The 16676-nt window shown below is 37.2% G+C and overlaps 2 protein-coding genes across 3 annotated transcripts; both read left to right on the top strand.

Moving 5' to 3' along the window:
• The first annotated feature begins 3282 nt into the window (after positions 1 to 3282).
• On the top strand, positions 3283 to 8864 carry LOC149026623 (smr (Small MutS Related) domain-containing protein). Of its 2 annotated transcripts, XM_089154652.1 has the most exons (5): positions 3283 to 3748; positions 5048 to 5966; positions 6743 to 7158; positions 8124 to 8193; positions 8317 to 8864. In XM_089154652.1, the coding sequence occupies exons 2-5, from the start codon at positions 5185 to 5187 to the stop codon at positions 8378 to 8380; spliced, it is 1332 nt and encodes a 443-aa protein (XP_089010778.1). In that variant the 5' UTR covers positions 3283 to 3748; positions 5048 to 5184; the 3' UTR covers positions 8381 to 8864. The 2 variants fall into 2 exon arrangements, with proteins under 2 accessions (XP_089010778.1, XP_089010784.1); XM_089154658.1 differs by lacking the exon at positions 3283 to 3748 and having other exon boundaries at positions 4426 to 5966.
• A 3414-nt stretch (positions 8865 to 12278) lies between these two features.
• LOC149026622 (uncharacterized) lies at positions 12279 to 14809 on the top strand. The gene is made up of 2 exons (XM_089154642.1): positions 12279 to 13623; positions 13726 to 14809. The coding sequence occupies exon 1, from the start codon at positions 12500 to 12502 to the stop codon at positions 13115 to 13117; it is 618 nt and encodes a 205-aa protein (XP_089010768.1). The 5' UTR covers positions 12279 to 12499; the 3' UTR covers positions 13118 to 13623; positions 13726 to 14809.
• The last annotated feature ends 1867 nt before the right edge of the window (positions 14810 to 16676 follow it).

Raw genomic sequence — 16676 nt, 5'->3', positions numbered from 1 at the left:
GGAATGAGACATCGAGAAGAATCATGGCCTACTCATAGTTGGGATAGAAAGGCCGACATGGTTGACCTGGCCTGCATCTAACCTTCACTGCATCAACCCTTTCCCTCTGTAATTTGGATCCTCTGCTCCAGCTGTCCCATACATGCTGCTCTCACTCTCACCTTCACAATAATGTGGGCCCCACTCTTTTTTTTTTTGTTTGTTTGTTAAACAACACTTCATTCATTGAACCAAGAACACAAACAAAAGAAAGAAAAAAAAACAACGAATGCACGAAAACACAAGGATCGATACGACCCAAGGAGCGGAAAGTGATCAAATTGTCGTACATGCAATACATAGGGTCATCTAGGCTAAGGAATGGGTCAAGCCCAATAAACCTTTAGAACAAAAGTTGTAACAAATATAGCATCAACTAAACACTCCATCTACGTAGGGGGACACAAAACACGCATCAGGGGCGGACACATAACACGCCACAGGGCAGACACATAACACGCTTTATGGGTGTGTCAAGCCTCAGGTCAAGTAGTGCGAGACCCATACTCTTGTGAGGGTGGGAGCAAGAATATACAAGCAACCGATGGGACTCTTCCCTTTGCAAGGCCTTTGGCTTCTGTGAAGTCAGTAGCTTTTTTCCAAGCCACTCCCACTCAAAGGATTAATCAATAAGTCCAAATGGCTAGAAGGCCTCAGTTGGAAGGCCTTCCAACCAGGGGCGGACCCAGGATGAAATATTGGGGGGGGGCGAAGAACGAAAGCCAGATAAACTTCCCGTTAGAGAAGCACTAATGCTTTTTTGTCACACATATTATGTGGGCCCTTATAAGATTCATTTGAGGTCCCAACCTCTAAATTATTTTATTATATTAAAGAATGGACCCACATATATTTTGTAGGGTCCACATATATTTGAAAAAAAAGGTAAATTATTGATAATGATATTTTTTTTCCGACAAAATATAGGTAAAATTAAAGCAACAATATAGAAAAAATATATACACATGACTTCAACCCTAAAAAGTTAGATGTAAGCCAATATTTTCTTTGGTAGAAGATGTAAACCAAATTTTTTTTTAGATAAGAGATGCAAACCAATGGCAATTAGTTACCTACTAACTATAGATATTTTATTCACATTTCAAAATCAAATAACAAAAATTGCAAAAGAGATAAAGAAACATAGAATATAAAATCAAATAAAAAGGATAAAAAAAAAAAGAGAAAAACGATAAATAAATTGAGAAAGAGTACTTAATTGTGGAGTATATTTTTTTTTCCAAATTTTCTTAACCCACGCTTATAGAAAGCAAAGAGAATAAATAGAAAGAAATAAAAGGAAGAGAATAAATAAAAAGAAAAGAAGAGAGATGATATAGAAGAGAATAAATAGGGATTGAAGAGATACTTTCTAATTATGAATGACATTTTGATTTTTTAATACATAATAAAATGTTTTTTCAAAAATTTCCTTTAACCAGATTTATAGAAACAAAAGAGAATAAATAAGAAAAGAGAAGGAGATAGGGGAGAATAAATAGGGATTGAGGAATTATTTTTTAATTAGGAATGAAATAAATAGGAAGAAAAGATAAGAGAGAATAGTGGGGAGAATAAATAGGGATTGAGGAATTAGTTTTTAATTAGGAATGACATATGTGCACATTATTTTACCTTTAAAATTTGTTCTCAATGTTTTGGGGGGGGGGCAAATAGCGACATTTCATATATAGAAAGAGAAAAAAAAAAAAGGGAATTAATATAAAAATTTTAAAAATCAGGGGAGGCATGGCCCCTCTCGACCCCTTCATAGGTCCGCCCCTGCTTCCAACAACAAGAAGAAGTAAGAGAAAGAAAGAAAGAAGGAAGAAATTTTTTATTTTACAAAGTGTTATCATTTACTTACTTACATGGGTTTTATCCCATAAAGACAATGTTTATAGAAAAATTTAAATACATTAATCTAAATATAATTATAAATCTACATTTATACGAATAATTGATTCAAAACCTCTTCCGATTATAATACAGTTAAACTATAACATTTGCCAATGCGGTACAAAGCGGAAGGCCACTCCCAGGGAGGTCTTTTTTCCCGGTTTGTCTTTTTTTTTTTATTATTTATATTGTCCATCCCCCCTGGGGGGGGTGTCCCGCCCCGGGGCCCCCCCACCCCACCAAAAAAAAAAAAAAAAAAAAAAAAAAAAAAAAACTATAATCATTTGGAGTTTTAAAATATGCAACAATTTTTGTTGAGAGTCTAAATTCAATGATTCAAATCCTCTACATGTAGCCTTCTTATACTCTCAATCTTTTTTGCTGTCGAATGAAAGTCGCATGAACGACTTAAATCCACACGAACTTTTCACATGCATAAAGCCACAACTTAAAGTCTTTAAATCCACATCATCGTTTTAAGTTGTGAATTTATGCATGTATGAAATCTTATGTTAATCCACATGTCATTCATTCAGTGAGTTTCAAGTTTGGTACGATTTTGATACACCCATACAATTTCACCAAAAGAAAATACATCATGACTAGATACATGTACTTTGGAAAGAGCTAATGATTATGGAGTCTAGATCGTCTTCCCCGATTGAGAGCACTTTGTGCTCTCCCAATGGTTGTTGACCACAGATTACAAGAGGGCCATAGAGTTAGGGTAATGGGTTTATTTTTTTACTTGTGGGCTCCACATAATTTATAGTTGTAATTGGATTCATATCCTCTATAATTTCTTTCCCTACAATTCCCTACAATTCCCTACAATTCTCTCATAGGATTGTGTCATGTGGCATTAAGTAATCCAACGATAATTCAAATTAAATTTGAATTTTGTTAAATTATAGTTTGAATTGGGTGACCGTTGGATTACTTAATGCCACATGACACAATCGTAAAAAGGAATTGTAAGAAAATGAATTACAGAGGATGTGGATGTGTTGTAACGCCATTGGAGGAGCAGGGGCAGCATAGAGTGCTCATGTTAGGGGATATGATCCACACTCTTGAATCTTGATTATGAATCTAATTTTTTTATTATTTTTTTTTTTTGATATGATCCACACTCTTGTCGAATTTGATTATAAATCAAATTCGAGATTCCTTTTTCAGGTTCTAGGGTTTCCGAATTTGTGAGGCATTACGGTTACGTATAAGTATAACGTAGATAGGACAGGTATAGTGGGCGCATAATTACCGAAATACCCTCGACCCTCCAATAATAAATTGTGTGTTCCAGGATTCTGGTTGGACTCCTGAAACGTGTCAAACTTGGGTACTTGTATAGATTATCAATCAGCGTTTTACGTTTTAGCGCGTTTTACCTGATACGGTCTACGGCGGAGGAACAACCAGGATTCCCAATTTATAAAAGCTTTCACAAGATATATTTTTTTGACTTCGTTCGATCGATTTCCGTTACTGGAAGGAAACCTTGTTCGTCTCTGAATCTCTATCTCTCCTTCTCATCTGCTGCTATTCTTCCTTTCTCCTTTTCTGTGTTTCTCAGTGCTTCTACACCAAAGCAAGTTACCCTTCAGGTGTTTATGGATTCGAGATGCAGAGGCTCTTTCTCGTTCTCCACGACCTTTGCCTCCCAATCGGCCTTTCACCTGATCGCTTTCTCGTTCCCGTCTTTCTCTCGCGCTTTCTCCACTCGATTAACGCCTTGGTTTAGAGAACTTTGGATTATTGTCCCCGTATAGCAAAGAGGAGCAGAATTCTGGGATTCAAACTGTGAAAGGTATGATAACTACTATGAGTTTTAGGGCCTTTTTTGTTCCGGTTACCTTTGATTTCTGCTTAATTTGAAAACGTTGACTAACTTATGTGACAGTAGAAGTAGTTGTTTGCAGTAAACTTGGATCCTTTTTGCTGGGTTTTCGCTTTAACCTTTTTCAGTAAATCTGATTTTGTTGTTATTGTGTTCTAGCTTTGACTATTTTGAAATTGAAATTTTCCTTGAGTTGGTGACCTTATTTTCGGCCGATTGGGTAGTAGTCTTTGGGAATCTGTATTTGCCCCTTATTCAGGCTCTCTTGAGTTGCTACAACTTACTTCTTCTGGGTTACTTCTGCTCCTCATCATCCCCAGCCTGAAAACATAAAAGAAAGTTATGCGCAGGAAAAGGGATAGGAATGTCCATGGAATTTAACTATTATAAAGAATGAAAAAATGGCACATGGGGGTACTGCAATTTGCAAATACATTTAAGTGCAAATTCATGGTAGACGAATCGAATTTTTTATTTTTTATTTTTTTATTGTACTGAATTGATACTTACTATGATTGAAGTCCTGGTGAAGAATGAGTTAAGATGTGAATGTAGTAATCGGCAGCTTATGCTCACTTCAGTTTGGGACTTTGTCTATCTCTTTCCTTTTGTGTGTGTCTGTGGGGAGGTGGGGGGGGGGGGGGGGGGGGCTTGGAGTCGCTGATTTCTGATCAAACTGACAAAATGTAACCCAAAGGAATAACAAACTCAATGTTGGAATCTGTTTCATGTCTGAAATTTTAAGTAGGGGATGACCCAGTATCTTTATACCAACCAAACTCTGTTTATACTTTATATGTAAATAACTTCTATTTCTGGACCCTGCAAAAGGTAGAAGTTCATGCCCATGTACTTTATTCGTATCAACTTCTTCAGTCTTACATGTGGCTTTTGGTTACATAGCTATAAGTAGCCTACCACAGGAAAACTCCTAGTGTCAGGGAATTAACAGAAACAAGATAAGGCATAACTTTTCCCACTAAAGCATCGAAGGTAAGGTAATTTGTTGGGATGGAACAGCAGCCTAAATGGCCAGTCCATATGTCTTGGAGGGCTTTCTTTTATTCAGAATAATATGATGCAAGTTTCAAACCCTAAACCTTAAAACCTAAATGGTCAAGTGTCATATCTGTTGGGTTTGGTTTGAAGCGTTTTGATGGTAATAGTTTTTGTTTTTGATGGACCTGCACTTGAGCTGTTTTTCACACACTGTTATTTGGTATTATGTTGACAAATTACTTGTCGTTGGTTTTATACATGCCAAAACAGGTGATAGCAACAGGTGTCTTGAGATTCCTGCGCCGCAAGTTAATAGATCGTATCAAAATTTTGGATAGCAAGTACACAGAAGAACGTGCACAAAAAAGGGTTTGAGACTTTGTGTCTACTTGGATCCTTTTCCTGGGATGATTGGCGGCATTTCGTCACATTCAAAGATGTCATCGAAGAGGGGTAGATCTTCTGGTTGGGCTGCTGTTAATCTCAACCAAATGCAAAAACAAGATCTGAAGCCAGAGACTGAAAATGATCCCTATCCATTTATTCAAAATATGGCAACAACTATTGCACCTTCTGGGAGCTCAATACTGAGAAATGTTTCTCCTGTGAAATCCTTTGCTTCAGTGCTCCAACCTGAAATGAACTTTCCAAGTCTCATTGATGACCTTGAACCAAAAAGACACCTATTAGATACTGCTAATAAATTGCATGATAATAAGGTTGTTAAAGAGAGTGACACTGTTTTGGCCTTTAACAAGCTTAAAGAGCTCCATGGCTGGGCTGACAATAGTTTGATTGAGGACATTCTAGCTGCTGTTAATGAGAATTTCGACCACGCTTCTACTCTGTTGAAGGCCATGGTTACCTCCAGTAGCTCTGAAGAGGACATGACAGTAGGCCTTGCAGAACCTAGCTCTGTCCACACCAACAACACAGAAGAGGTAGATGAAGATTTTCCTGCAGAAAATATGACTGACCTTGCAGAACTGAAAGCTGTTCTTCAAGACTGTCTTGATGGAAAAAAATGCAAGAATTCGGGTGAAGGTGTTATTTTTCAAAATAAGTTACCTAATGGTATTACAGACTTGAAAGCAATTTCAAGGTCCTCAATGTCTGTACCTGCTGAGCCTGAATGGGAAGAGGATGATCTATACTTGAACCATCGTAAAGATGCCATAAGGATGGCAAGGTATAGTTTATCTTGATGGTTGTATATTTTCTTTTACTGATGCTCTAAAACTTACATTATTTTTATCTTGGGCAGTTCTTCACTAGTTTCATGAAATTACGGGAATGCCACTTCTCATGAATGGAATGTAGTTTCCTTTTTATACTTTCTGGTATTGTGAACTCATTTTAAAGGAACCCTCCTTACTTCTTAGAACCTAAAACTGGACCAGTGAGATGGATGTCTGGTTCTTTAATCTTCATCGTATTGACCAATGCATATATTCCACCTAGCAATTCTCAAGGATTTTATGGAATTTACATTATTTTTCACTTGGGCAGTTCTTCACTTAATTTCATGAAATTACAAGATTAGCATTTTACTTGAATGGAATGTAGTGCCACTTTTGTAATTTTCGGATAGTGTGAGCTCATTTTGAAGGCACTTCCCTACCTTTTAACACTTGGCCGCTGGGATGACTGTGATTCTTTAGTCTGTGTAACATAGACCAGCCCATGTATGATGCTATCTAACAATTTATGATTGGAGAATGGCATTCACAGCCTTCATGACTTACAATGCCCCTTGAATGTGATTGACCTGAATATGTGTGAACATGATCTGTTTGATCTTTTAGTCCAGCAATGCAATTGTCTTTCATCTTTTTCCATGTTGATTAGTAGAAATATTTAATGTCTCAGGCTTTATTGTTTGCTTCTTTTGTCAGTATAACATGTGGAATTATATCCCTGATTTCATAATGACAAGTTAGAAATCCCATTGTTTTTGTTGAGCAGGTCAGCATCTCAGCATTCACGAGCAGCCAATAATGCATTTCTAAGATGTGATCATTTCTCCGCTCAGCAGCTCTCACATAAGGCCCAGGAAGAATGGAGACTTGCTGAGCAGCTTAATGCAAAGGCAGCTGAGGAAATTTTAACCGTCAGAAATAGCAACAATAATATATGGAAGTTGGATTTACATGGACTCCATGCATATGAAGCTGTGCATGCCTTGCAGAACCACCTTCAGAAGATCGAAATACAGACTCCTTTGAGTCATGCTACATCTCCCAATAAAGTCAAGCCCAAAGTTGAGATAACATGTCCTCCATCACTCGGGTCACCTAATTGCAAGGGCATGAAGCCTAAACCTGACAGACAAAACTATGCATTATCCAGTCAGAGACGAGCAATATTGGAAGTTATCACAGGTAAAAGGCTTCAACTATATTCACTGTAATGTCATTGATGTTCTTACCGGCTTTCAAGATTTCATATTTTCCCATAGATCCAAAAATCCAATTTAAATGGACAAAACCAAAAAATATGTAATGGTAAGAATTATATTGTTCGTAAAATGCTTATATTTCCTGTCATGTGGCAAGAAATATGTGTAGGGTATATAATAGCCAACTTTGTGCAGTGCAGATCCTGACACTATTTTTTAATTCCATAGTAGCTGTTACTCATAATAGGTGCACATGAAAATATATACTCAAGAAATATGCACAATTAGTACTTGCACATGGCACACTAGATGCACTGAGTTGGACTCTGAGTTTCACCTGTCCAACTAAATTATATTGAGATGCATACAGATGAATGTCCAATATGTTGAAATCTATAGCTGCATTCTGTAGCAGCTGTGGGATTTTATTTATTTATTTGCATATGCCTTGAATGTTGTTCCTTCACCACATATTGTCTGCAACAGAAAAGAAAACATGTGAGATATAGCTGAAAGTATGTATTCTGTACTTTTATGTTTATGCCCCATGTACTTGCGGACTTGTAGCTCCCATGTGGGAGGTGGTGGTATTGCTATTTACTGCTTATTCAACTGGCCTTAAATTCAGATATCTCTGATACCACTTTTAATGTCACATGATACTTCCATCTGCTATATATTCTACCTTCTGGAGTTGTAAATCCTTCTCATCAGATAATCATAGAGAATGCACATGCTTGATTTGTAATGTTATTTCTTTCTTTTTTTTTTTTTTTTTGGGTAGAAGATGTGTAATGTTCAATCATCTTGAAAATCAATATATGAGCCTCCTTGAAAAACCATCCTCAATCACAGAAACCTGCATTAGATGGTCTTTTTAAATTGTGCTTCAAAGTTTAACCCTTGATGAGGATTTACCATGGCACTGAAGACACTATTTCATGACAGGGATTGGTAACCACAGTCGAGGTGAAGCTGCTCTGCCTTCAGCCATCAGAAGTTTCCTCATTGAGAATGGGTGAGATTCATGTTCACACTTGCCTCCAACAAAACTTAAACTCGTTAAATTCGTGTTCCTTCTGTTCTTTTGGTAGATGCCAAGGCCAAGATCTTACCGCCCATGAATTCCATTGTGTTACAGGTATTGTTTCGATGAGGCGAGGCCGGGTGTGATTGCAGTACGACCCAAGTTCCGTCGCAGATGAAAAAATGAGGTTATTTGCCGACTTGTGCAGAGTTTTTTTAATTAATTGTAACATGTCTTTATGTAGTCAATGCAGATAATTGCATTTGATTTAGCTCATATTTAAGGTTCAGAATTGTTCTTTAGAGGGCCATGCGCAATGTGATTTAACTCAGTCATTAAATTGTTCTTTAGAGGGTGATTCCCAATAGATCATCAGAGAATTGTTTCAAGTAGGCTTGAGTATCTGATGGTCTTTGGTGTATCAAAGATTGTAATAACTGTCCCGAATAATTATTTTTTAATCCTCTCATAAATAAGAAACCGAAGCCTCTGACGAATTTCTTTTCAATATTGAGTTTTGTTCATCATTTTTGTTTCTTTACATATTGCTGTAAGAATCCAACTTTATTCAAAATGCAGAGACTATCAAGTGGTTAAAACAATCCAATCGTATGAGTTTGACTAAGCATCAAAGAGATTCATCATTTTCTTTGGTAACAATAGAATTTTCATCATTTTCCAATGTCAGTTGAAATCCTAAGCTCATCCATTATCGAGAAAAGAAGTCAATCCATTAGCGCAGCAAAAGGTAAAACCTTTGCGAGTGTCATCGAAGGAAATACCACAGTTTGGGTCATGTGTGTCAGCAAAGTGAATCATGAAAACCCTCTACGTTTTTGATCTGCGATTGTTTCGGGTCTCGAAAGTTGAATCCTTGAATACCCCGTGAAATTTTTTGTAAACAACGATTTATGTGTCATGCAGAAGTATAAAAGAGCGTAATTAGGGATAGCCGATCTCAGCCTATGGTTCATGGGATGCATTGGGGCTAGTGGTCGTGCCGGATCATTCGATTTTATGTTTCTCTTCTTAATTGCGAAACTAAGTACAAAAATTTTGCTCCTTCAACATTAAAGAGAAGTGTGGGATGGAATGATCTTGCACTATTGCAACTTGAGCCAATAGTGAGCGATCAGGTGAAGATGTTTGTGAAGGATAACTTTAAAAACTGATTTAACAAATTAAAAGTATCTCAAATATCCAACGATTAGCTCTTCAAATTGACACCTACCACTTTCTCTATCCTAGAAGGGAATCCTAATTTTTTTGAAAAATCAAAATGCACCTTTTGTGCTATTGCATGGGCATGAGTAGAATTTGAAAAACATATGGGGAGAGGCATAGAGTGATGGAGGTGTTACAGTTTGTAATTAGAAAGTGAAGTGAGAATGTGATTTTGAGCGAAAAAGCTTGTATCCTGCGCCATAAATGCGCAGGATCATCAAGCCGAAATTTCGGCCGTAAGATCCGAAATTTCGATCTTGACCGTTGAATTTCGATAGTCAAGATCGAAATTTTGACCGGCGCAGCCCACCGTTCAAAGGCAAAGTCCGATTCTGAGAGAGATAAGTTTGAGAGGAGTTGCAAAGTTTCCTCCTTCTAATTTCTTCTTCCCCCTACCCCCTATCTTCTAATTTCTGTCCCCCGCCTCTAAATTTCTTTCTTTCTAAGCATTCCAGACATGGGTTTGTATTAGATGCTATCTCATCGGATTTTCTAACTTAATCAACAATGATATTTTCCTTCAATCAGTTACTTGTGAACTAAACAAGTTTTAGGGTATATTTGGTTAAGATTAAAATCATATATTGAAAACCAAGTCATCGTTAGAAGTTGATTTCCAATCTTAAATACACTGAATTAATCTATATTATATTTTTAAATCACCTAATTTTGCACGCCAAGTATTAAGTTTAGTCATACGATTGTCTTTCAAGATCACACAATAATTTGGGATTGAATAAGAGTGGAAATTATTTTCCATTAAATGACAAGGATGATGAGAGACTAAGCAAACAAGTGCAAATTAAAAATTCATATTAATATGTTTAAATGAATTGTACAAGTTTTCATGTTTCTTTACATGAAAGTAGTGAATGACACGAAGGATAAGTAATATAGTTAGTTGCATCAGATTCATGTAACAGGACGCCAGTTAAATACACAGTTCCATAAGTTACCTAGACTTGATTGTGATATATTTGTATATTACAATGGTTGGTGTATATCATGCTTATAATTATTTGCAATAATCATGCATGATCTAGTATAATATACAGTTCCTCATTCTCATGTATATTCATGCATAAAACCTTTAACCTAGTTGAATAGTCAAGATTTTAAGGGTTTTTATATTTCAAAATTTTGTTTTTTGGTAGAAAAGAACTTTAATATATAAGAGGTGTACGAATTGTTACATATACGATCAAGGAAAGTCAAAATTGTGAATTATTACTCAAAATAAAAGTCTGACTTTTTCACTATTTCAAAATTTTTATGGAAATTTGTAGTTTGATCCCTTGAGTTACTCCCTAAAATTAATGTCATCCCTTGAATACTCAATTTATCAGCTGAATCCCCTATTACTAATGCTATTAGTCTGTTCTTATTCATCCATTACCAACATTACCTCTAAGTCTGAAGTTTAAAGCATTATCCATGAGCCATATGAGGATATATGATTGGAAGAGAAAGAAGTCGCAAACAATACAGGAAGACAAATAAACAAGTTGAACATAGGTTTTTCGTTCAATATTATCTTATTTCTTTGAAAAGTTTAACTTACTTACATCAACAGTTAATTGTTATTTTCTAACAACAGAGATATCATCCACATATGTTCACCTTACAAGGGGATTGATAAATTAGATAATTTCAAGTGTGACATTAATTTGAGGTAACTCAGGGGTTGACAAGGAAAATTTCTCAAATTTCTTTATATGTATATTTGAGTTTTTTACGTGTGAGTCCTCTTAGTGGACTTACAAATTAATATTGGGTTTCCTTAGTGTGATATATTTTGTGGGTCCGAACCAAACTAACACCGTTAGTTGTCGTTAAGCATATTCAAATTTCAAACGTGGATGACCTAAAATGCCTCTCAGGTTATTTATATTTTTTTTGTATAACTAATGCTTAATGATCAATTAAGACCTATATTAACATAATGTATTAAATAATCTGATGAATATTTTGATATTTTTACATTTGAAATTTGAATATACTTAATTGAAGCTAATAGTGTTAGTATACTTGGGACTAACACATATTGCATGACATGACACCACTCTATATATTTTATTTGCATGAGTATCCGAACCTTCCATTGTCTTCCTAAAATTTTGACCGTTAAGGAATCAAAGTCTATAAAGGAATTCACCAACAATGGTGAGCTTTAAATGGGGAATATCACTGTAGGAACTAGGAATACCGTGGGACCAAAACCGGGTCCGTACCCGGAAAGAGCGAAAAGGAAAAGCTGAAAGCCTGAAACTATGGGTGGCGCCCACAAAATTAGTTAGGTTTCCGTTTGCTGCCCGAGTTAAATTAGGTGTTTTTGTAATAATTCACACGCATGACCATCACACTTATTATTAAATTACCACTAGATCCTTCTTAATCTACCACAGCTGATACCCGGTAGTGGTTGATCGATGGTTCGACTTCAAGTATTAGACCGGAATTGTATAAAACCCAATTTCGTCTCGTTTCTTTGAATTTCGAATTCACAAAATTCACGAAAAACAATTTATCAACTGTTAATAAATCATTTAAAAACCTATTAATTCCAAGGTAAAAATGTACTAAAGTGAATTGAACCTTTTAAACCGATCCTTACCTGTGGGCGATACAAATCGCTTTCCATAAAATGCGTGCCACTGGGAATGGCATCCTTGCAAAATAAGAAAAAAGGCAGGGATATTTTCGTCCTATGAAAATGGCATTGTTCGTAATTATTGGAACATTAAAGTGTAAGCCAAATTTCCGTGCTCTCAGACCCATAATTCCTATCTCACACCTGGCAACCTCTTCGGAACCCTCGTAACGCCATTGGAGAAACCGGCGGCTCCAGAATTCGTCGTTTTGTGCAGCCGTTGGATTCGAATTAGCACCCGAAGACGACGTAACCGTGGATCCACTACTTGAGAATGCTATAAAAGGAGCGGTTGAGGCGTTCTAGGTTTGCCGGACTTGAGAGCCAAAGGCATCTTTTAGGTCAAGATCTCCTCTCTTCCTCTCTCTCAATTTTCTTCTTCTTCCGTCTCTCTCTCTATCGCTTGTAAATCAAGTTTCAGTAATGGCGGCTTCTAGAACTAGAACTAGATCCAGTGGATTAGTTTCTCGAATCTCTGAACCGTGTGGAAGGTTCCGTACTTCGTCTTCATCGACTGGTTTCGCCTCTGCAAGTTCGAGTTTCTCTTCTCGTTCTACTGGTTTCTTCAATGGATCAGCGTCTCCAACACGCGTCAATCTCTGTGGATCCGTTCCGTCGGCGGCGGCGTCGTCGGTTCGTTTTTCATTCGATAGATCTGTTTCACCTAGCAGATCGATTGCGGCTTCTCCTCGTGAACAGGTTGTGAAGAAGCAGAATTATCCTCTTTCAGCTCCATCGTCTCCGAAGAGAACGTGTATGTGCTCTCCGACGAATCATCCTGGTTCTTTTCGCTGTAGCCTCCACAAAGGTTTGAGCGGTTCACATCATCATCGTGCGGCATCTTGTCCTTCCAATCGTTTGAACGCTAGAAGGTCCGCGATGACTAATTCTCTGGTTCGGATTGGCACTGTTGAGGGAGAATGGGTAAAGAGAGCTCTGGCTGCTTTGATCCGACCGTCTTCTCACAGCCAGAGGAGAAGAGCCGGATTCCAGCCTAGACCTAGTCGGCTTTCTAGAATGTCGAGTGCTGAAGGCTCGTGATCGGTTGAAGGTTCGTTCAGTAATATCCTTTGATCCTCCTATTTAAGTCTATTCTACTGCTTGACGAAGTCGAGAGTTGAGACACCACAAATGCGCTGCGTGAAGCCGCAAATTGAGGGAAAGGCGATCGGCACCAAGGGGCTTCGTCGTTCTTATTGTATTCCGATGACCAAAAATCCCCCTAAAATCTGAGACGAGATCGAGCAACTTTGTATATACAAGTTTTGATGCTAATGATCAGATATGCACAAGCAATCATAACATTAAGGCTAATCATAATTCCTAACTAACAAAATTGATCTGGGTTGGAAAGCCTTCAAGATTGTCATGTGGCATCTTTAATTTTCCATGATCTGTTGGGTCATCTGCGTTGCCAGTTTCCGTTTCCGTTTCCGTCATTGGGGTACGGTGTTCGTATTGTTTGGTCATCTGATTTGACAGGGATTTCTTTCATACGCTCGTCTTACAACAATCGTGTACGTATCATTCGATTTCATTTCGTAGAGGTAAAGTTCGTTTTTCAATCGTTTTAATTTACGTTTTTTATTTTACTGTTTATTTGGTTATTTGAAATCTGATTTGTTTTCTGTGTGTTATTTCGTTTGCAGGAACTAGTGTATTCGTCGTAGTGGTCCATTACTGGATGAGCAGATCGTTCGCCTTGTTCTATTTGGAACAAATTGAATCTTCAGATGAGACTGGAACATAATAATAACAAATTTATCTGAATAAAAATGGGGAAAAATTAATTATTTGTGGGAAAGAACGATTACGTGGATGAACGGAAGTATGATGAAGATGAACGGAAGTATGATGAAGTGATTTGAAACCTTGAATCTGGACGTTTTTGGAAGTGAGAATTACTTGTGAAATTGAAGAAAAAAAGAAAAAAAGGAGAGAATCACTTGTGATATTGTTTACAAAAAATTATCAACATGGATCCAGATTCTAGACAATAAAACTTCACCAAATAAAATGAATCTGCGCTAAATTATGATTTGGAGAGAATAATCTTTTGGAAATAACAATTATTTGTGATTTTGTTGATAAGAAAATATCATCGTGAAGCTAAATAAAGAATAGACTAAATTATTATTTGGGGAGAATAATCTGTGGAAATAATCAATTATTTCCATTAGTTTCCCATGCTGATAGAGTGATTCAGAGAAGTAGACCGGACTCTTGACTAAGTCTTGATTCAATGAATCCGAGGAAAGCCGGAAATTTAGGTGGTTCTTGGGATTATAACCGTCAAACTAACAGATTCCAAACTAAACCGTTTCACGAAGGGTCTGTTTGTTTCTGACCTATCGTAAAATATTCTTCTTTACAAGTGGTGTTCAATATTTTTCGGATATTCTTCTGAGTAAGGAGAGGAGAATCTCAAAGAAGGATTGGAAATCCGTCAACGTTAACGCGTCAACGTTTGGCTGTCGCCCACTGAAAGCTCGAGTCATCTCGAATGAGCTTTTTTTTTTCTTCTTTCTTTTCTGTATGGTAGGACCAAATCCATACTATTGTGGGTCATAGTGACGTAGACAATACAGATAAGGAGTTAGGTACTGCACACGAGATGAGATGGAATTCCAGCTATTGATTCAGCAAAAAGCAAGAAAATAGGAAACCAAAGGGATAAGGATGATGAATAAGGTGGGGGGGACCATGAGTCACTTACTACTTGGCAATTTGTCCTCATTCTTCTCAAAGTGGACATGTCCGTGTAACTGTGTAAGCGTCGCGTCCCTTGTGTCGTATTTTAATGTATAATAATAAACTGTTGATTATTATTTCTTAAATAGAATAAGATAATCTTTGCATAGGATGGAACCGGCTCCAATTCTGGATTTTGTAGCTCACTAGAAACAAACCCTATTGCACCGGTGTCCGGTTCTCCTCTCTAATGAAAATGATGTTGTAGTTTAACTAGATAAGATAGAATCTGTCAGTCTCAGCTCAACCAAAAATAAAAAGAAAACATCCTTTTTGAGGTGTCAGCACAGCACTCTCTTTTGCTTGCATTGGTGTTGTAAAAGCAAGCTGTTATGCATCAACTTAGATTACTGAAGTGACCATCATCATCATCGTTGAAGAACTATATCACCCTCTCTCTCTCTCTCTCTCTCTCTCTCTCAGTATTGTAGATAGATAATAATATCTCGTGAGCCAAAGATGATAATATTTTTTAAGCTTTTAGTCCACAATCTTATCTTGAATAACGAAGTGGCAAACCCCATAGGGATAACGACCTATTAACTTTCCAATATTTATTATTACAAGTGAAAAATTAGGATAAGGCAGTGGGGACCCGGGGAATAGGACCCACTGCAGGTTGCATATATTCTACTTAATAAGTAGTTAAATTAAATTGGGGTTGGATAAAGTCCCAATGGTTTTCAATGTTAGGTTTTGCATTGAATCTTATGATTCGCAATGGAATCCGTTAGCTTTATATGAAAGCAGGGATGAGGAACTACTACTAGGGAGAGTCCTTACTCGATGCTGATAGGTTGACCTTAATTTCCCTATCTCATAATCACTGCATCTTATATAAGAAATGAATTCTAATTCCTGAATTCAAGGTTGATTAATTTCTTCACCTTTAGTTATATGAATCCTTAGTCGAGTATCACGCACAGTAGTTACGCTACACGTACCAACATACTCTTCATGAGCAAGGATAACATCATATCGGAACCGTGCATCTGAGCTAAATATCATACAAGCACAGGAAAGAAGTACGTGACAAGGCCTCTCATGCCAACGAATCACATCCTGATCCACTAGCCATGATCCTAAATGTCACTATTATATGAGCATTTGCCGTGTCAATGTGAGAGAGACTACAACCCAACCATCATGCTCTTGCATAAGTAGACGTCAAAGTCAACCACAAGAACTACTACACACGGCATGAGCATGAGCAGGTAGCTCTCCATGGTTAGGTTACCGTAGGTAGCACAGAATTGCGAATTTAATACCCAGCATTCAAGTTCAACTCCAGAAAACTAACGATTGAATTGCTTGCTTCTAGGAAACTGGTGCCCTGTGTAGAAGAAAAAAGTGCATACCTTGGACATGAGGGTAGCTCCATGCCTCCATCCACTGATCTGGTTTGAATAGACAGCCGAAAAGTGCAATGAGAGAGTTCCAATAATAAATTTTGCTTACATCGTCTCCCAACGATGCAACCTCGATCTACCCTCACCACTGTCACATACCCTGAGAATCCGGGTATATATAATATATTCGTCTTTCCAATTCCAACTAAAACGAATCTGACTCCCAAAAATAATGGAAAATGATTGAATTGATACAACAATTGACCAGGTATTCTAGTCCCCAACTAGTAGACAGCCGCCCTACTTGCTTAGTCTGAGTGAATTTTCTGCCATCTCTGCGAGGAAGCATTCAAGAAAAAAGACAACTCAGATGTCCATTCTGCTTGACCTTGTGATCAGTTCTTAATGCGTATGACTTCGACATACGCATTGCATTTAATGACCGACTGAAGCAATTTTACATTCGGGTTAATCACAGAAAGTTCAACGTTGACCCACTA

This window comes from Hakea prostrata, chromosome 1 (genome assembly GCF_041222555.1).
Source record: "Hakea prostrata isolate BN-2017 chromosome 1, UWA_Hpros_2, whole genome shotgun sequence".
NCBI lineage: Eukaryota > Viridiplantae > Streptophyta > Magnoliopsida > Proteales > Proteaceae > Hakea > Hakea prostrata.
The sequence above is the reverse complement of the archived record's forward strand: the minus strand, read 5'-3'. Positions and strand labels throughout refer to the sequence as shown.